This window comes from Pseudorasbora parva, chromosome 24 (assembly GCF_024679245.1).
Source record: "Pseudorasbora parva isolate DD20220531a chromosome 24, ASM2467924v1, whole genome shotgun sequence".
Classification (NCBI taxonomy): Eukaryota; Metazoa; Chordata; class Actinopteri; order Cypriniformes; family Gobionidae; genus Pseudorasbora; species Pseudorasbora parva.
In genome coordinates this window covers 697,700-718,731 of record NC_090195.1, presented here as the reverse complement: position 1 = coordinate 718,731, position 21,032 = coordinate 697,700, and the positions used below count along the sequence as shown (strand labels likewise).

The 21,032-nt window shown below is 47.2% G+C and overlaps 1 protein-coding gene across 1 annotated transcript in view; it reads right to left on the bottom strand.

Moving 5' to 3' along the window:
• lama1 (laminin, alpha 1) overlaps nucleotides 1-21,032 on the bottom strand; it is a 93,673-nt gene that overhangs the window by 59,205 nt on the left and 13,436 nt on the right. Inside the window, exons 4-19 of the mRNA XM_067434769.1 lie at nucleotides 17,788-18,030; nucleotides 14,630-14,809; nucleotides 14,340-14,429; nucleotides 12,142-12,259; nucleotides 11,845-12,023; nucleotides 8,589-8,694; nucleotides 8,344-8,501; nucleotides 7,598-7,738; nucleotides 6,175-6,324; nucleotides 5,507-5,608; nucleotides 5,052-5,266; nucleotides 1,769-1,880; nucleotides 1,570-1,680; nucleotides 1,004-1,131; nucleotides 570-656; nucleotides 295-491 (exon numbers count right to left, since the gene is read on the bottom strand). Coding sequence (XP_067290870.1) covers nucleotides 295-491; nucleotides 570-656; nucleotides 1,004-1,131; nucleotides 1,570-1,680; nucleotides 1,769-1,880; nucleotides 5,052-5,266; nucleotides 5,507-5,608; nucleotides 6,175-6,324; nucleotides 7,598-7,738; nucleotides 8,344-8,501; nucleotides 8,589-8,694; nucleotides 11,845-12,023; nucleotides 12,142-12,259; nucleotides 14,340-14,429; nucleotides 14,630-14,809; nucleotides 17,788-18,030 — 2,317 coding nt within the window. The remainder of the gene's footprint in view (nucleotides 1-294; nucleotides 492-569; nucleotides 657-1,003; nucleotides 1,132-1,569; nucleotides 1,681-1,768; nucleotides 1,881-5,051; nucleotides 5,267-5,506; nucleotides 5,609-6,174; nucleotides 6,325-7,597; nucleotides 7,739-8,343; nucleotides 8,502-8,588; nucleotides 8,695-11,844; nucleotides 12,024-12,141; nucleotides 12,260-14,339; nucleotides 14,430-14,629; nucleotides 14,810-17,787; nucleotides 18,031-21,032) is intronic.

The window sequence follows — 21,032 nt, the reverse complement described above, 5'->3', positions numbered from 1 at the left end:
TGTGTAAGTATGTGTGTGTGTGTGTGTGTGTGTGTGTGTGTGTGTGTGTGTGTGTGTGTGTGTGTGTGTGTGTGTGTGTGTCTGTGTAAGTGTGTGTGTGTGTCTGTGTAAGAGTGTGTGTGTGTGTGTGAGAGTGTATGTGTGTGACTGAGAGTGTATGTCTGTGTAAGTGTGTGTGTGTGTGTGTCTGTGTAAGTATGTGTGTGTGTATATGTGTTAGTGAGTATACGTGTATATGTGTGTTAGTGAGTGTATGTGTGTGTGTGTGTGTGCGCGTGTGTGCGTATGTCTGACCGTGGCAGTTTCTGAGTGTCACGGCGTCGCCGTAGAAACCGTCTTCGCAGCGTTCGCAGTGGTGTCCCGCAGTGTGACCGACACACTTCACACACTCTCCGGTGCGGCCGTCGCAGAGATCTGCGTTACCGTTACACACACACACTGAGCAGCGCTGACCCGGCACCGTCGGGTCGCCGTAGTAACCGGCAGCACACCTGAGCGGGAGAGAAGGTTAGGGGAGCTCTGGGATATTCAATCAAACTCTTTAATATTGAGGCAGATTGTTCTCGTACCGCTCACACGTGTTCCCGGCGTATCCCAGCGGACACTGATCACACACCAGCTCAGCCGGAGCCTGCAGTACACATGTGGGGCTGAAACTACACACACACACACAAGATCATTACAGGATATACTACAGAGTTGTACTTACAGAAATTATTCAGTTACACTCACACACTCTCTCTCACACACACTCACTCTTTCACTCACACACTCGATCTCTCGCTCGCTAGCTCACTCACACACTGATCTGATGTATTCTCTGGTAGTTGACAGCGGTTAAAGCTCTGTGCTTTCATTGTAAGAGTGTAATCATGAAAGTGTTTGTCAGATGAAGACACAGTTTGTGTTACTGTGAGAAACGCTCAGACATGCAGACACACACACACACACACACACACACACACACACACACACACACACACACACACACACAGTCACTCACTTGTTAGACTCCAGTGTCAGCGGGCAAGAGCATCTCTGGCAGTCGTCTGGCGTTCCCTCGCTGGCGTCGCCATAGAAACCCGGCATGCAGCGATCGCAGTGAGGCCCTGTGGTGTTGTGCATGCAGCCCTGAGAACACACACACACACACACGTTTGTTTTTGTGAAATGTGGGGACATTCCATAGGTGTAATGTTTTTTATACTGTACAAACCGTATTTTCTATACCCTTACACTGTCCCTAAACTTACCCAACACACACACACACACACACACACACTGTCCCTAAACCTACCCCTCACACACACACACACACACACAGCCCCTAAACCTACCCATCACAGGAAACATTCTGCATTTTTCCTTTCTCATAAAAACTCCTCCTGTGTGATTTATAAGCCTTTTGTAAAGTGGGGCCATGGGTAATGTCCTCATATTTCACCCTCTCCTGTAATACCTGTGTCATACCCATGGCATTATACACATTTGGGTCCTCATATGTCACAGAAACATGCCCACACACACACACGGTTACAGCCGCATTTACACTTCACAGAGAACACCTACCACACACTCTCCGTTGATGTCACACTCGCTTGCGTGGTCGTTACACTCGCACTGGAGGCAGTTTCCCCCGAACAGAATCCCACCGACCCGATAAAACCCGGGAATACAGTACTGAAGAGACACACACACACACACACACAGGTTAGAGTCTTGACAAACGCTGTGCATCGCTCTGAAGGGCTCCGGATGCGTTCCTCACCTCACAGGAAGAGCCTGAATATCCCCACGGACACTCACACTGCTCCACATCCGGAGGGATTTTAGAGAGACCGGAGTGTGTGTCGCCAACATCTAAAGACACGCGGCTCAGCCTGCTACCACACACACACACACACACACACACACACACAATAAATCATAAAAGATATAAGCAGCAAAACATTACACAGGCCAACTTTTCATCATAGGTACACTTCAACTATGAAAAAAAATCCAGAAAATCTGATTTTTAAAGAATTTATTTGCAAATTATGGTGGAAAATAAGTATTTGGTCAATAACAAACGTTCATCTCAATACTTTGTTATATAATCTTTGTTGCCAATGTTGGCAAACAGAGGTCAAATGTTTTCTGTAAGTCTCCACAAGTTTTTTTACACACTGTTGCTGGTAGTTTGGCCCATTTCTCCATGCAGACATCCTCTAGAGCAGGGATATTTTGGGGCTTCGCTGGGCAACATGGATATTCAACTCCCTCCAAAATCTGGAGACTGATCTGTTTTGGATCATTGTCATGCTGAAAGACCCAGCCATGTCATCATGATGGCGCCGCGGATGGCCGCCTCGGTGTGGAGCTCCTCTGTTATTGTGTTGTTTTTCTTTGTTTGTTCAGCACTGGTGCCCCCCAGGGGTGCGTTCTCTCCCCACTGCTCTTCTCCCTGTACACCAATGACTGCACTTCTAAAGACTCCTCTGTCAAGCTTCTAAAATTTGCAGATGACACCACTGTCATCGGCCTTATCCAGAACGGTGACGAGTCTGCTTACAGACTGGAGGTTGAACAGCTGGCTGTCTGGTGCAGTTATAACAACCTTGAGCTGAATGCGCTCAAAACGGTGGAGATGATAGTGGACTTCAGGAGGAACATCCCAGCACTCCCCCCACTCACCATCATGAACAGCACTGTGGACGCAGTGGAGTCATTCAGGTTCCTGGGAACTACCATCTCTCAGGACCTGAAGTGGGACAATCACATTGACTCCAATGTGAAAAAGGCTCAGCAGAGACTGTACTTCCTTCGTCAGCTGAGGAAGTTCAACCTGCCACAGGACCTGCTGATTCAGTTCTACTCAGCTGTCATTGAGTCGGTTATATGCACCTCCATCACTGTCTGGTTTGGTTCAGCTACCAAATCACACATCAGGAGACTGCAACGTACCATCCGGACTGCAGAGAGGATTATTGGTGCCAAACTGCCAACCCTCCAGGACCTGTACTCTTCCAGAGTGAGGAAGAGAGCGGGTAAAATCATCACAGACTCCACTCACCCCGGACACCTCCTGTTTGAACTGTTACCGTCAGGACGGCGACTCCGATCACTGGCCACTAGAACATCTAGGCATAGGAACAGTTTCTTCCTACAGGCCATTTCCCTCTTGAACAGTTAACACCCCCCCCCCCCCCCCCAAGGCAAATGCCTGTAAGTGCAATTATTCCCACTTTTTAGTGCAATATCTCCTAAACTCAGGTGATTACTTATATTACTTATATTATTTATTATTTATATTTATTCTCTCCGCCCAAATACTGTAAATGCTCATAATCTACATCTTCTGACTAAACGTAACCGTGACCTTATACTGTTCATATTTTTCTTCTTAGAATTTTTTATTACCGTGTTGTATTGTATTGTTTATGTGCACTGGAAGCTTCAGCACCAAAAAAAATTCCTTGTGTGTGAAAGCACACTTGGCAATAAAGCTCTTTCTGATTCTGATTCTGATGTTTCATTTTCAATGCCCTTGCTGAAGAAAGTAGGTTTTTACTCAAAATCTCACGATACATGGCCCCATCCATGCTTTCCTTTACACCCCCCCCCCCCCATGCTTCACAGTAGGTATGCTCAGCATTCTTTCTCCTTCAAACACGACAAGTTGAGTTTTTCCCCAAAAGTTATATTTTGGTTTCATCTGACCATATTACATTCTCCCAATTCACTTCTAGATCATCCAAATGCTCTCTAGCAAACTTCAGAAGGGCCCACACATGTAATGGCTAAAGCAGGGGGACATGTCTGGCACTGCATGATTTGCGTAGCATGTTACTGATGGTAGCCTTTGTTACTTAGGTCCCAGCTCTCTGCAGGTCATTCACTAGGTCCCCCATGTGGTTCTGGGATTTTTGCTCACTGTTCTTGTGATCATTTTGACCCCACGGGTGAGATCTTGCATGGAGCCCCAGATTGAGGGAGATTATCAGTGGTTTTATATGTCTTCCATTTTCTAATAATTGCTCCCACAGTGGATTTCTTTACACCAAGCTGCTTACCTGTAGCGGATTCAGTCTTCCCTGCCTGATGCAGGTCTACAGTTTTGTTTCTGGTGTCCTTTGACAGCTCTTTGGTCTTAAGACTCCATAGTGGAGTTTGTAGTCTGAGTGTTTGAGGTTGTGGACAGGTGTCTTTTATACTGATAACGAGTTCAAACAGGAGCCATTAATACAGGTAACAAGTGGAGGACTGAGGAGCCCTTAAAGAAGAAGTTACAGGTCTGTGAGAGACAGAAATCTTGCATTTTTTGTAGGTGACGAAGTACTTATTTCCCACCATAATTTGCAAATAAATTCTTTTAAAAATCAGACAATTTGATATTTGTCTCTCATAGTTGAAGTGTACCCATGATGAAAATTACAGGCCTCATCTTTTTAAGTGGGAGAACTTGCACAATTGGATGGATGGATGGATGGATGGATGGGACGGTTGGATGGATATGATGGATGGACTTGACATGACGTGATGGATGGGATGGGATGGATGGTGATGGTTGGATGGGATGTGAGGTGATGGATGGATGATTGTATGGGATGGGATAGGATTGGATGGATGGGATTGTGGGGTGGGGTGGGATGGGATGGGATAGGATTGGATGGATGGGATTGTGGGGTGGGGTGGGATGGGATGGGATAGGATGGGATGGGATAGGATTGGATGGATGGGATTGTGGAGTGGGGTGGGATGGGATGGGATGGATGGGATTGTGGGGTGGGGTGGGATGGGATGGGATAGGATTGGATGGGTGGGATTGTGGGGTGGGGTGGGATGGGATGGGATGGATGGGATTGTGGGGTGGGGTGGGATGGGATGGATGGATGGGATTGTAGGGTGGGATGGGATGGGATGTGATGGGGTGGTTGGATGGGATGGATGGGATGTAATGATGGGATGTGATGGTGGGATGGGATGGGATGGAATGGGATGGATGATTGTATGGGATGGATTCAATGGGATGTGATTGGATGGATTGTAGCTCGTTTGCAGTGGCTGACCGCAGCGTTCCCTCGGCGCTGTCCTCCAGCTGAGCTCGGACTCTGAGCGCGGCGACGTCCGCCAGAACCGTCATCAGCTCGTCCCTCTGAAGGCTCCTCCCACTGCGAGCGTCTGAGAGTGTGTGTGGCAGGATCTGCAGCGAGACCAGCTGGTGTGTGTGAGAGTTCAGCAGCCGACGAGAAGGCAGGGTCTGTCTCAGCGTCCGGCCGTTCCCCTGGAAAAAACACGCACAGAGTCACACACACACACACACACACACACACACACACACACACACACACACACACACACACACACACACACACACACACACACACACACACACACACACACACACAGTCACACATTAGAATTACTACAAAACACAAAATCAACTACAGATTCGATTGACAAATCCTTATATTCACACATATATTTACCTCAAGACATGAATGCAGAATAACGATCATCTTACCTCAATAACTACAGTGAACTCGGAGCTCAGCGTTTTGTCCACGTTCTCCTCAGATGTGTCGTACGCAACGCTGTAGTTCAAGAAACCTCCATAGGACATCAACTACACAGGAAACCACACACACACACACACACACACACGTTAAGTCTGCGTTAACACGGCTAACAGATCTCAGGTCAGCTTCATAATCTACAGATGTTCCACAGCAGACACACACGTTAATTCATGATCTGAATCATGAATCGATTCGCTGATTCATAACCGTTTGAATCTTTATTTGAGGATTGAACACAAACGCGGAAGAGAAGCCAATGCTGAATAAAGTCGTAGTTTTTGTTATTTTTGGACCCAAATGTATTTTGGATGCTTCAAGAGACTCTAATTAACCCACTGATGTCTCATATGGACTACTGTGATGATGTTTTTATTCCCTTTCTGGACATGGACAGTATAGTGTGCATACACTTGCATATGCTCTCGGACTAAATATAAAATATCTTAAACTGTGTCTTACGGGTGTGGAGCGACATTAGGGGGAGGAGTTAATGACTGACATTTCACTTTTGGCTGAACTAACCCTTTAACGTGCTGATGAGTGAGAGTGTAATGACAGGAACACACACACACACACACACACACACACACACACACACGGAGGAAGCTGTCACCTTGTTGTTGAGGAAAGGCTCCGGAGCGGCCCAGGACCACATGGAGGCCCCGGAGCCGTTGGACACGATGAGGTTTTCATCGGAGATGGAAGATGTGAAGATGGAGGAGCTCTGGAGAGATTGCTGGAGAACCGCATCTCTGTGCTCCACCTGAGGATCAACACACACACATCTGCTTCAAACCAGCCACGGCGCTAGTTCTCAATTAGGCTTCCTTTCTGTACCATTCGTCCTAATGTTACTTAAAGGCATGGGCGTCGGAAGCAAATTAAAAGTGGGTTGGTCCCAGTAGCGGCTGGTGAGAAATATTATAGGTGGGGCACATTATTGTGGGTGGTCTCAGGGTTCTCCCTCAGAATTTTTTTTATTTTGTAGATGTGATTTCCTAGCCTGGATGCCAGCCGAATTTAGCCCCGCCCACAACATTCACTATGGAACCAAACAGAGATCAAGTTAGAAGTATTTAAATAGGGGAAAGATGGAGGTGTTTGGTACTTCTAACTTGATCTCTGTTTGGTTCCATAGTGAATGAACTGGGCTTAGAGGGCTAAGCTAAATGCTATCAGATCGTCACCGCGCATCAGAGAGATTAAGAGCACACACTGAGACGAGAGAGGTGTGTGTCAACTCGTTTAAGTTAAGGGAATAACATAGTTTAATATGAAAAGGCAGTGAAGTAACCCTTTAAATTCTTTTATTTTTTACAACACCGGCAAAGATCGTGTATTTCAGCCTGATACCAGCGCGTGTGCAGACAGGGTTGGCAAGTTTTTACAACAAAATCAGCCAACTACTAGCCCTAAACAATAGCTTCTCGGGGGGGTTCTCTGAGAGAAAATGGCGTTTGGGGGTAAATTGTGAGATATTTTGGCAAGGTTTCTGCTAGAATTCGCACTCATGGGTCTATATATCACAATAGTCGCTTCAACCCACGGACATAGAAAACAACTCATAGAAAAAAACGCGGACTTGGCAACACAGTGCAGTTGAGCTCTGTTGACATTTGACAACTAACGTTATGCGTCGTTATACTCTTGAATGAATGATTCAATGACTCACTCATAAAGACTCACTTGTTTCGTTACTTGATGAATCCTGGTTTTTGAACGAATCTCGAGTGAATGATTCAATGACTATTCTATTAACTTTTAAGTTTATATGTCATTGTTTTCCTCTGTTCTGTAACTGCTTCCTTTATTCCCCATTTTTCCACTTGTTTTCCTTTTCCTAGTTTACTGATCCTGCCATTGTTTGTTACATTGGTAATTTTGTTGCTATGGTTACTGATTGCTTTGCGCACCTGTTTCTTGTTCAGTTGGTTGCATGTTTAAGTCCTCAGCGCTTATAATAAACAATTTTATCGTCCACTGGTGTGGATCCGGATATGGTTATGTTTTATGATATTGGCAGTAATTGATCATACCGAGCCGGTGAACCAGGTGGAGCTCTCACACACATCTGACACTCCGAAACAGAAGCACTCAGTGCAGCCCTCAGGATTACTGGCCTGCAGGTTATAGAAACCCTGCTTACACAGATCACAGTTCGAGCCCATCACGTTTTCCTGCAGAGAAAGAGAGTGAGGGAGAGAGTGACATTTTTATTGCCATGTTTATTTTCATGCAATTTTATTTTATTTGTATTATTATTTATTTCATATAGTGTTAGTGTTGGCAATGTAAAGATTTCTTTCGCCATGCCAATAAAGCTGTTTGAATCTAAATCAGAGCGAGAGAGAGAGAGAGAGAGAGAGAGAGAGAGAGAGAGAGAGAGAGAGAGAGCGAGCGAGAGAGCGAGAGAGCGAGAGAGCAAGAGAGCGAGCGAGCGAGAGAGAGAGAGAGAGAGAGAGCGAGCGAGAGAGCGAGAGAGCAAGAGAGCGAGCGAGCGAGCGAGAGAGATAGAGAGAGAGAGAGAGAGAGGCCAAGAGGTTAAATCAAGATGCATTTATTAGATAAGTTAAATAACATAAGATATTTATTCTTGTCTTAAAAATTAACTCAAAATCACGTGAGTTTTTGCTTAAAACAGGCCTAATTTAAGCAATAAATTAATTAGATTAATGCTTACAGACTTAATTTCTAAGTCTTCAGTATTTATTTCCCCTCTGATTCTCTCAGTGAAGCGAGTATGAAGCGGTAGCGTGTGTATGTGACGTGCGTTTAGCAGTACCTTGCACACACACTCCATGCAGGGGTCGGTGTTGCGGCTTCCGTCCAGGTTACACTCACAGCGAGTGCATTGTGGGAAATCCCTGAAGCCGAACGCACAGCGGTCACACTTCTCACCCGCAAAACCCTCCTTACACAAACAATGACCTGCAGACAGACCTGCCCACACACACACACACACAGAGCAGCTCAGACATCGGCTGTAACACTGACCTCAGATGGTCAGAAACTGAAGCAGATGCTCACCTGTGTCAGGTTTGGCGTGATCTTCGTCTCTGATGCACACGGGACTCACGGATCCGCTCGCGTCACATTCACACGAAACACACGGATGATCAGAGAACGGGGACACCTGAGACACGCCAGCAGGGTTAATAACCACAGTCTGGAGTTTAGACTCACTCTCGCACTCACTCGCTCACTCTCTCTTTCGCACACTTGTCACACTTTCACAAACTCACTCTCGCACTCTCACACGCACTTCCACAAACTCACACTCACTTTCACAAACTCACACTCACTTTCACAAACTCACACTCATTTTCACAAACTCACTCTCGCACTCTCACACGCACTTCCACAATCTCACACTCACTTTCACAAACTCACACTCACTTTCACAAACTCACACTCACTTTCACAAACTCACACTCATTTTCACAAACTCACTCTCGCACTCTCACATGCACTTCCACAAACTCACAGTCACTTCCACAAACTCACAGTCACTTCCACAAACTCACAGTCACTTCCACAAACTCACAGTCACTTTCACAAACTCACACTCACTTTCACAAACTCACACTCACTTTCACAAACTCACAGTCACTTTCACAAACTCACAGTCACTTTCACAAACTCACAGTCACTTTCACAAACTCACAGTCACTTTCACAAACTCACACTCACTTTCACAAACTCACACTTACTTTCACAAACTCATACTCGTACTCTCACACTCACTTTCACAAACTCACACTCGCACTCTCACACTCACTTTCACAAACTCACACTCACTTTCACAAACTCACACTCACACTCTCACACTCACTTTCACAAACTCACACTCACTTTCACAAACTCACACTTGCACTCTCACACTCACTTTCACAAACTCACACTCACTTTCACAAACTCACACTCACTTTCATAAACTCACACTTGCACTCTCACACTCACTTTCACAAACTCACACTCACTTTCACAAACTCACACTCACTTTCATAAACTCACACTCACTTTCACAAACTCACACTCGTACTCTCACACTCACTTTCACAAACTCACACTCACTTTCACAAACTCACACTCTCACACTCACTTTCACAAACTCACACTCGCACTCTCACACTCACTTTCACAAACTCACACTCGCACTCTCACACTCACTTTCACAAACTCACACTCGCACTCTCACACTCACTTTCACAAACTCACACTCTCACACTCACTTTCACAAACTCACACTCACTTTCACAAACCCACACTCACTTTCACGAACTCACTCTCGCACTCTTGCACTCACTTTACACTCTCACCCTCACTTTCACGAACTCACACTCGCACTCACTTTCAACAAACTCACACTCGCACTCTCACACTCACTTTTACAAACTCACACTGGCACTCTCACACTCACTTTCACAAACTCACACTGGCACTCTCACACTCACTTTCACAAACTCACACTCGCACTCACTTTCACAAACTCACACTCGCACTCTCACACTCACTTTCACAAACTCACACTCGCACTCACTTTCACAAACTCACACTCGCACTCTCACACTCACTTTCACAAACTCACACTCGCACTCTCACACTCACTTTCACAAACTCACACTCGCACTCACTTTCACAAACTCACACTCACTTTCACAAACTCACACTCGCACTCTCACACTCACTTCCACAAACTCACACTGGCACTCTCACACTCACTTCCACAAACTCACACTGGCACTCTCACTTTCACAAACTCACACTCACTTTCACAAACTCACACTGGCACTCTCACACTCACTTTCACAAACTCACACTCACTTTCACAAACTCACACTCACTTTCACAAACTCACACTCACTTTCACAAACTCACACTCACTTTCACAAACTCACACTCACTTTCACAAACTCACACTCACTTTCACAAACTCACACTCGCACTCTCACACTCACTTTCACAAACTCACACTCACTTTCACAAACTCACACTCACTTTCACAAACTCACACTCGCACTCTCACTTCCACAAACTCACACTGGCACTCTCACTTTCACAAACTCACACTGGCACTCTCACACTCACTTTCACAAACTCACACTCACTTTCACAAGCTCACACTCACTTTCACAAACTCACACTCACTTTCACAAACTCACACTCACTTTCACAAACTCACACTCACTTTCACAAACTCACACTCACTTTCACAAACTCACACTCACTTTCACAAACTCACACTCACTGTCACAAACTCACACTCGCACTCTCACACTCACTTTCACAAACTCACACTCACTTTCACAAACTCACACTCACTTTCACAAACTCACACTCGCACTCTCACACTCACTTTCACAAACTCACACTCACTTTCACAAACTCACACTCGCACTCTCACACTCACTTCCACAAACTCACACTGGCACTCTCACTTTCACAAACTCACACTCACTTTCACAAACTCACACTGGCACTCTCACACTCACTTTCACAAACTCACACTCACTTTCACAAACTCACACTCGCACTCTCACACTCACTTTCACGAACCCACACTCACTTTCACGAACCCACACTCAATTTCACAAACCCACTTTCGCACTCTTGCACTCACTTTACACTCTCGCACTCACTTTCACGGACTCACACTCGCACTCACTTTCACAAACTCACACTCACACTCACTTTCACGAACTCACTCTAGCACTCACTTTCATGAACCCACACTCACTTTCACAAACTCACTCTAGCACTCTCGCACTCACTTTCATGAACCCACACTCACTTTCACAAACTCACTCTTGGACTCTCGCACTCACTTTCACTAACTCACTCTCACACGCACTTCCACAAACTCACACTCGCACTCTCACACTCACTTTTACGAACTCACTCTCGCGCAATCACTTTCACAAACTCACTCTCGCGCAATCACTTTCACGAACTCACTCACACTCACTTTCACGAACTCACACTCGCACTCTCACACTCACTTTCACGAACTCACTCTCGCACTCTCACACTCACTTTCACGAACTCACTCTCGCACTCTCACTTTCACGAACTCACTCTCGCACTCTCACACTCACTTTTACGAACTCACTCTCGCACACTCACTTTCACAAACTCACACTCACTTTTACGAACTCACTCTCGCACTCTCACTTTCACAAACTCACACTAACTTTCATGAACTCACTTTCACAAACTCACTCGCGCACTCTCACAATTACTTTCACAAACTCACTCTCGCTCTCTCACACACACTCACACACACCTGGTGTGGCCTGTAGTATCCGTCTGCACAGGTTTGGCAGTTTACTCCCGCAGTGTTTTGGGAGCAGTTCACACACACTCCTCCGCCCACAAACCGGCCCTGTGTGTTCAAGCTCAGCCTCAGATCTGCCACTGTCTGGTTATAGTAACAGTCGTCGGCCTTGTTGTGACAGTTACACTCTGACCAATGAGAGAGAAAACACAGATCAGGCGGCTCGTTTCGCTTATATAGGAAGGATTGTTTAGTTTTGTGTTTTTCAGTGAATGTCACACAATATATTGTTATTTATCGTCTTACTCTCGCATGTGTTTCCCTCAGAAAGTGTTCCTGCTTGCCATGGCTCCTGATGGTATCCAGGGCAACACTCATTACAGCTCTCACCACAAGTGTTGTGCTCACACACACACTGCAGTTTCTGTGGAAACACGAAAGAGAACAGAGTGAGACACATGCATATCAAACAGCATAGGGGGAGGGACAGAGAGAGGCAAAGAGTAAAAGCGTCCCAGAGAGAGACACACACACACACACACACACTCTCGTATCGATTCATGATTCGGATCGCGTGTCAAACTGCTGAAATCACAAGAGATTGGCGATCCGAATCATGAATCGATTCACTGACTCATAACCGTTTGAATCTTTATTTGAGGATTGAACACAAACCCGGAAGAGAAGCCAATGCTGAATAAAGTCGTAGTTTTTGTTATTTTTGGACCCAAATGTATTTTGGATGCTTCAAGAGACTCTAATTAACCCACTGATGTCTCATATGGACTACTGTGATGATGTTTTTATTCCCTTTCTGGACATGGACAGTATAGTGTGCATACACTTGCATAAGCTCTCGGACTAAATATAAAATATTCTTAAAGGGGGGGTGAAATGCTGTTTCATGCATACTGATCTTTTTACACTGTTAAAGACATGGAATCCCATACTAAACATAGACAAAGTTTCAAAAGTTAAGGTGGACGTTTGATGGGAGTATTTCTTTGTCAAAAATACTACTTCCGGTTAGTCATAAGTTTCGGCAAGTTTTTTGCGATCATGCGTCCACTTGACGTTAATGGGGGCGGAATTTCCTTGTATGGGCCTTACGGACAATTCTACCGGAAGAGCGTGAGAGAGAGAGAGGGAGAGAGCGAAAGCAACAGGCTATGCCCATCAAAGCGCTGGCTCGTAGGCTGCTGCACAGGTGATGTGCACAATTACAATGTCACCAAAAAAGTGCGTTTTTGGTTGCCAGACCAAGACAGTCCTGCACATATTCCCCAAAAACCCCGCGTTAAGGCAACAGCGGATGTAATTTGCTTTTCCGGATCAGCAACTGAGTTGCGCGAATGTTTATATCTGTTCGCTGCATTTCGGTGCCGACTGTTTCATAAACAAGGCCCAGCTCGACACCGGATTTTCCCGATCGCCTAATGCTGAAGGATGGAGCAGTCCCAACGATATAGGTCCCAACGTTAGAACCGCAGGCGGTGAGTTAGACTGCTTCAAATGTCTGTGTTTTTGCCAATGCCCATCAAGTAGCCCAAACATGATCACGTATAGTTAATTGATCAATGGAGCATGCGATGTGTAGTGCGTGTACATTTGTTTAGCTGGCCACTATATGTGTAACTTTATGTTTGTGTATTGTAAAAGCACTCCAAACAACAATACACAAAGAGGGGGGAAATATGTTGAACTAAATAAGCGCGCTTCTTCATTCAAATGCGCTACTATTCCGTGTCTTTCTATGTAAACACTAACTTAGCCTGCCGTGCAAAACCGGTCCGCTTACTGTCTACACAAACCACGCGTAAACACACACACACACGTGCACAACTGCACTTCCCACATGTACACCTTCAAAGACAAAAATACGACGATATAATTCAAGTATAAATATGTAAATAACACAAGCCGCTAAGCATATTATATAGTTAGTGTATAACTTGTAGCACATAGAGACGTCCTGCTCTAGTCGTTTTTGCTGCTGCTCCTGTTCAACTGCAGCCTCTGGGTCTGATTCCGGATCATAGATGTATGGCTGTATCTGATTAAAAGCCATATTTTTATTTTGAATAAAGTTTTTTCCCGCTGTTAGGGATGACAGCTTTACGACGCACTCGACTCAACACAATAGCAGCGGCGCACACACGTCATTATTTAGCTCCGCCCACACGACACGCCCCCACCCGCTCTGCTTTTTTCGGAAAGACTCGGAACAGCGCATCTTTCTTATATAATTATAAAAAAAATAAAGACTTTTCGGAGATATGCAGGATGCAATGCTACTCTATAGGTACTCAAGATTGACATGACACTGACTGAAACTGAGTGTTTCACCCCCCCTTTAAACTGTGTGTGAAGATGAACGGAGGTCTTACGGGTGTGGAGCGATATTAGCGAGAGGAGTTAATGACAGAAGTTTCATTTTTGGGTGAACTAACCCTTTAACACCATCATCTGATCAGTTTCAGGGGATGGCATTTGCTATTGGTTACCTTGGTAACAGGGTCCCATGGGCAGCTCTGGGCATGGCCATAACAGATGCACATCCCGCCTACAGAGATGTCCTTGATGGAGTAATAATACTGAAAAACAGACAGAGTTAGACCCAGGGTGTACGCAGGAATCCTGAAGTTAATGTCAACACCCTTTTAAGACTTTTTGAAGACCTTCTCTTCTCTTAAGAAAAATTATCTTAATTCAAACAGAAAACAAGATTATTTTTACTTTTTTCCAAATACAAAAAAAAAATTAATCCGGCTCTATATCAATGAAAGCTTCATACGCGGCGGGTGACGATGGGGTCGACATCTTTGGGGTCGCGGTAGCTGAGGGTCATGAGGTCGGCGTTGAGCGTTCTGATTCGCTGCAGACGGAGGCGGATGAACCGAGCCGAGGTGAACTCCAGCAGCTCTGGGGTCAGATCATCAGCACTTGGGCGGCCATTAATCAGAGACGTGTGGATCTGTGGAGAGAGCAGACACTTATAACATATATATGGGGAACGGCTTTACTGGGTATACACACACACACACACACACACACACACACACACACACAGTAGCTGATTCCTTTAATAATCTAAAAATGTGAGATTTTGTTTCTAATGTGTGCGAATGGAAATTTCCCCAATGACTGCACAAACTCTTCTCCACATTCTACAAATGACACATGAAGGACACGATCTGAAGAGTGACCCCTGTGCCCTTGAGACGCTGATGCCCGATGCCCCCTGTGCCCCTGATGACCCCTGTGCCCTTGAGACGCTGATGCCCGATGCCCCCTGTGCCCCTGATGACCCCTGTGCCCTTGAGACGCTGATGCCCGATGCCCCCTGTGCCCCTGATGACCCCTGTGCCCCGTGTCCCTGATGACCCCTGTGCCCTTGAGACGCTGATGCCCGATGCCCCCTGTGCCCCTGATGACCCCTGTGCCCTTGAAACGCTGATGCCCGATGCCCCCTGTGCCCCTGATGACCCCTGTGCCCCGTGTCCCTGATGACCCCTGTGCCCTTGAGACGCTGATGCCCGATGCCCCCTGTGCCCCTGATGACCCCTGTGCCCTTGAAACGCTGATGCCCGATGCCCCCTGTGCCCCTGATGACTCCTGTGCCCTTGAGACCCTGATGCCCCCTGTGTCCCTGATGACCCCTGTGCCCTTGAGACGCTGATGCCCGATGCCCCCTGTGCCCCTGATGACCCCTGTGCCCTTGAAACGCTGATGCCCGATGCCCCCTGTGCCCCTGATGACTCCTGTGCCCTTGAGACCCTGATGCCCCCTGTGCCCCTGATGACCCCTGTGCCCTTGAGACGCTGATGCCCGATGCCCCCTGTGCCCCTGATGACCCCTGTGCCCTTGAAACGCTGATGCCCGATGCCCCCTGTGCCCCTGATGACCCCTGTGCACTTGAGACCCTGATGCCCCGTGACCCTGATGACCCCTGTGCCCTTGAGACCCTGATGACCCCTGTGCCCTTGAGACCCTGATGACCTTGATGACACCTGTGCCCTTGAGACCCTGATGACCCCTGTGACCCTGATGACCCCTGTGCCCTTGAGACCCTGATGCCCCCTGTGCCCCTGATGACCCCTGTGCCCTTGAGACCCTGATGCCCCCTGTGACCCCGATGACCCCTGTGCCCTTGAGACCCTGATGCCCCCTGTGACCCTGATGACCCCTCTGCCCTTGAGACCCTGATGCCCCCTGCGCCCTTGACACCCTGATGCCCCTGTGACCCTGATGACCCCTGTGCCCTTGAGACCCTGATGCCCCCTGTGCCCTTGAGACCCTGACGCCCCGTGACCCTGATGACCCCTCTGCCCTTGAGACCCTGACGCCCCGTGACCCTGATGCCCCCTGTGACCCTGATGACCCCTCTGCCCTTGAGACCCTGACGCCCCGTGACCCTGATGCCCCCTGTGACCCTGATGACCCCTCTGCCCTTGAGACCCTGATGCCCCCTGCGCCCTTGACACCCTGATGCCCCCGTGACCCTGATGCCCCCTGCGCCCTTGACACCCTGATGCCCCCTGTGCCCCTGATGACCCTTGTGCCCTTGAGACCCTGATGCCCCCTGTGACCCTAATGACCCCTGCGCCCCGTCCCCCCTGTGATCCTGATGACCCCTGATGCCCCTTGTGACCCTGATTACCCCTGATGACCCCTGATGCCCCTTGTGACCCTGATTACCCCTGATGACCCCTGAGCCCCTGATGCCCCCTGTGACCCTGATGACCCCTCTGCCCTTGAGACCCTGATGCCCCCTGCGCCCTTGACACCCTGATGCCCCCGTGACCCTGATGCCCCCTGCGCCCTTGACACCCTGATGCCCCCTGTGCCCCTGATGACCCTTGTGCCCTTGAGACCCTGATGCCCCCTGTGACCCTAATGACCCCTGCGCCCCGTCCCCCCTGTGATCCTGATGACCCCTGATGCCCCTTGTGACCCTGATTACCCCTGATGACCCCTGAGCCCCTGATGCCCCTTGTGACCTTGATTACCCCTGATGACCCATGAGCCCCTGATGAACCTGATGCCCCTTGTGACCCTGATTACCCCTGTGCCCCTGATGACCCTGCGCCCCTGATGACCTCTGTGCCCTCATGACCCCCGGTGACCTCTGACCTCTCCGTGCTCCAGCAGGACGAGTCTGGAGTAGTATGATGTGCAGATGACCCCTGTGCCCCCCGTGTCCCCTGACCTCTCCGTGCCCAAGCAGGACGAGTCTGGAGTAGTATGATGTGCAGATGACCCCTGTGCCCCCCGTGTCCCCTGACCTCTCCGTGCCCAAGCGGGACGAGTCTGGAGTAGTATGATGTGCAGATGACCCCTGTGCCCCCCGTGTCCCCTGACCTCTCCGTGCCCCAGCGAGACGAGTCTGGAGCCATAGACATCATATAGATAGACGCCCTATCGAGCGCTACTGCCTATTGGCGCGGTCGAGCCGTGTAGCCGCCATCTTGGAGCGGTCGCCAGCTCCACTCAGTGTAAGTTGTCTGCCAGGTGCAGAGAGCTGTCAGCGCATTTAATTAATCACATCTCACTGAACACCCAACCGATTTAAACACGGGCTTTTTGCTGCACAGGTCATTCATGAAGCTATGATACCGGACATGGTTCAGCGTATTTTAATATTCTTAAGCCATATTCGGACGGTAATTGTTTCTCGTGGGGTCGCAAGTTATTTTTCGGATGCATTTTAAAGATCTAAAGCATAAACTTTTATTACTAAAATGCTGGAAAGTATTTACAAGAATAATCTTTCATCACCGCCCAAAGGAGCTCTATTAAAATGAGCCGTTATTTACAATAATGTCCTATTATTAAATGTGATTTTTTAAATTATTTTGGCCCAGCAGCCAATAGGGCGTCTACCTATATGATGTTTATGGTCTGGAGTAGTATGATGTGCAGGTGACCCCTGTGCCCCCCGTGACCCCTGACCTCTCCGTGCTCTAGCGGGACGAGTCTGGAGTAGTATGATGTGCAGATGACCTCGTCGTCCCTCTTGTATGTGGGCGGGCCGATCCGCGGCGTGACGTTATACCGGCTCAGGCACTCGGAGTCACTGATGGCGTAATACTGCCACGGCTGGAAGAGCTGCCCGTCCAGAGAGCGCTCCAGCACCCAGTTACCCGGCCGCGGGGAGTTCGCCGCCTTAATGATGATATAGGCCACCTGGAAGACCTGAGAGAGAGAGAGAGAGAGAGAATGAAGTCCATCTCACTACAGTGGCTGTACAATAATGTTACAATGCGACGAAAATAATCCGCCGAGTTATTGTCGTGAACTCGACGCATGCGTGAGAATATGATCAGCAGTTCATGACCAGAAGAGGAGGAGCGAGACCGACACGGAAGACAATAACTCGGCGGATAAAGTCATTATTTAGATTTTTTTTGAGCACAGTAACTATTCTCGCCGCTTCATAAAGTGATTGTGCAGCCGCTGTAGTGAGATGGGCTGTGTGTCGATGTGTTTAGGGCCTTTATGGGTCTTGTGAGTGGGAATGGACTGAATGCCAATGGAGGCCTATCTGAAGCCTTTCTCAGCTTTACACTAAAATATCTTCATCTGTGTTCTGAAGATGAACGAAGGTCTGACGGGTGTCCAACCACATGAGGGAGAGGAATTAAGGTGAACTAACCCTTTACTGACAATATAAGGGACAAAAATCTAGCAGTGACGATTGGTTAATGCACTGCAAAACATGCTCTTCTTACTCAGTATTTTCGTCTTGTTTCTAGTCTAAATATCTAAAAGTTCTTACTTTAAGAAACATTTACTAGACAAGCAAAAAATATTGCCTTGGGAAAAAAATAACTCAAAATGAAGAGAGTTGACCGTTCATTATTCTTTTTGATCATCTACACTACGCCAGATGGGACAGAATATACTGAATAAAAACCATTACGCCTATGGAGAGTCTATATACACCACGTGTGTGTGTGTGTGTGTGTGTGTGTGTGTGTGTGTGTGTGTGTGTGTGTCTGTGAGAGAGTGAGAGTGTGAGTGAGTGTGTGTGTCTCTCTGTGAGAGTGTGTGTGAGTGTCTGTCTGTGAGAGTGTGTGGGAGTCTGTGTGTGTCTGTGAGAGTGAGAGTGTGTTTGAGTGAGTGTGTGTCTGAGAGTGAGAGTGTGTGTTGTGTTAGTGAGTGTGTGTGAGTATACGAGTGAGTATGTGTGTGTCTGTGTGAGTGTTTGTGTGTGTGAGAGTGTGTGTGTGTGTGTGTGTGTGTGTCTGTCTGTGAGAGTGTGTGTGAGTGTCTGTCTGTGAGAGTGTGTGGGAGTCTGTGTGTGTCTGTGAGAGAGTGAGAGTGTGTGTGTGTGTGTGTGTGTGTGTGTGTGTGTGTGTGTGTGTGTGTGTGTGTGTGTGTGTGATGGGTAGGTTTCGGGGCAGTGTGTGTGTGTGTGTGTGTGTGTGTGATGGGTAGGTTTAGGGGCAGTGTAAGGGGATAGAAAATACGGTTTGTACAGTATAAAAACCATTACGCCTATGGAGAGTCCCTGTAAACCACATAGACCAACATGTGTGTGCGTGTGTGAGTGTTTGTGTGTGTGAGAGTGTATGTGTGTCTTTGTGTGCGCCTTTATGAGTGTGTGTGAGTGTTTGAGCGAGTGCATGTGTTTGCGAGTGAGTGTGAGTCTCTCTATGTTTGGTGTGTGTGTATTTAAGTGTGTTTACTGGATGCTAAGCAATGCAAACACACACACACACACACACACACACACCTCTCCTCTCGTCTGAATGTAATGACAGCGCACGAGCGTCTCTGCATTTGATCTGCGTTCATGAGATTTCCCGAATCAAACGCAGAAATCCCGAATTACAGGAAGAGTTTCCACTTTCATCAGCTGTGATCATAATCACAGGGTGCTTGAGTGTTCAATTATGGGATGGTTGCTAGGGACAACAACAATGGCTGGCTTTCAGCAAGGGCTTTAGTGGATCTGACATTACACACTAACTAAAGTTAAACAAGTCAAATCACATGCAACGACCGCTTTAAGGTCAAAGGGTTCGGCTGACAAACAATATTGGGAATCCCAGGAAGAGCAAAATTAAAGGAATGAAAACATCAAAAACAAAGAAGATTTCTGCTCTAGAGGTCAGACGTCTCATCCTGACACTGGCAGAGAGCTTCATATTAGACTAAATAATCCCTGAAGACGTGAAACATTGTGTCGTCTGGGCAAACTCAAGGCCTTTTGGATCACACACACACACACACACACACACACACACACACACACACACACACACACAGCCCCTAAACCTACCCATCACAGGAAACATTCTGCATTTCTACTTTCTCATAAAAACTCCTCCTGTGTGATTTATAAGCCTTTTGTAAAGTGGGGCCATGGGTAATGTCCTCATATTTCACCCTCTCCTGTAATACCTGTGTCATACCCATGGCATTACACACATCTGGGTCCTCATATGTCACAAAAACACACACACACACACACACACACACACACACACACACACACACACACACACACATTCTGGCCCTTTCGCTTCCATTGCTATAGTTTCAAACTTTAATTTTCGTGCACGTGTTTATGTCTGCAATTTGGAAGCATGTTTCCGCCACTAAATAAAAATTGTAAAATAAGTAATTGTGAGTTTATATCCCAGAATTGCGAGAAAAAAAAGTCAGAACTCTGAGATAAGTTGCAATTACTCTTATTTTTTTATTTAGTGAAACGGGCTTCTATAGTAACCTAACATTACCAATTATTTTGCTATTTAAAGTCTTCACCAAGCCACTGGAATCCTGAATGCATGTTTGGGGAATTGATCAATAAAATCCCACCAAAAGAGGATAAATCCCAGCGGATTCACACACTGAATAATCAGCATTAGAGGAGAGCGTCCATCCCATCATCCATCTGTCACAATCTGACCAAACAAACACTAGAGCCCTTCGGGGCCGTTTTCTCATGCGGACCCCCAGACTGAGACACTATCAGACCGTAAACACACACACACACACACACACACACACACACACACACACACACACGGTCTGCTGTCCAAACACCTCTGGAGGATCCTCAACAGCTGCACACACACACACAGCTGTGAAGAGACCGTAAACAGTGTTACTTCACGACTACACTCGATCAAACAGGCCGCTGATGTTTGCTTAGTGTTGCGTGTCAGAGAAACGTAAACATCTCT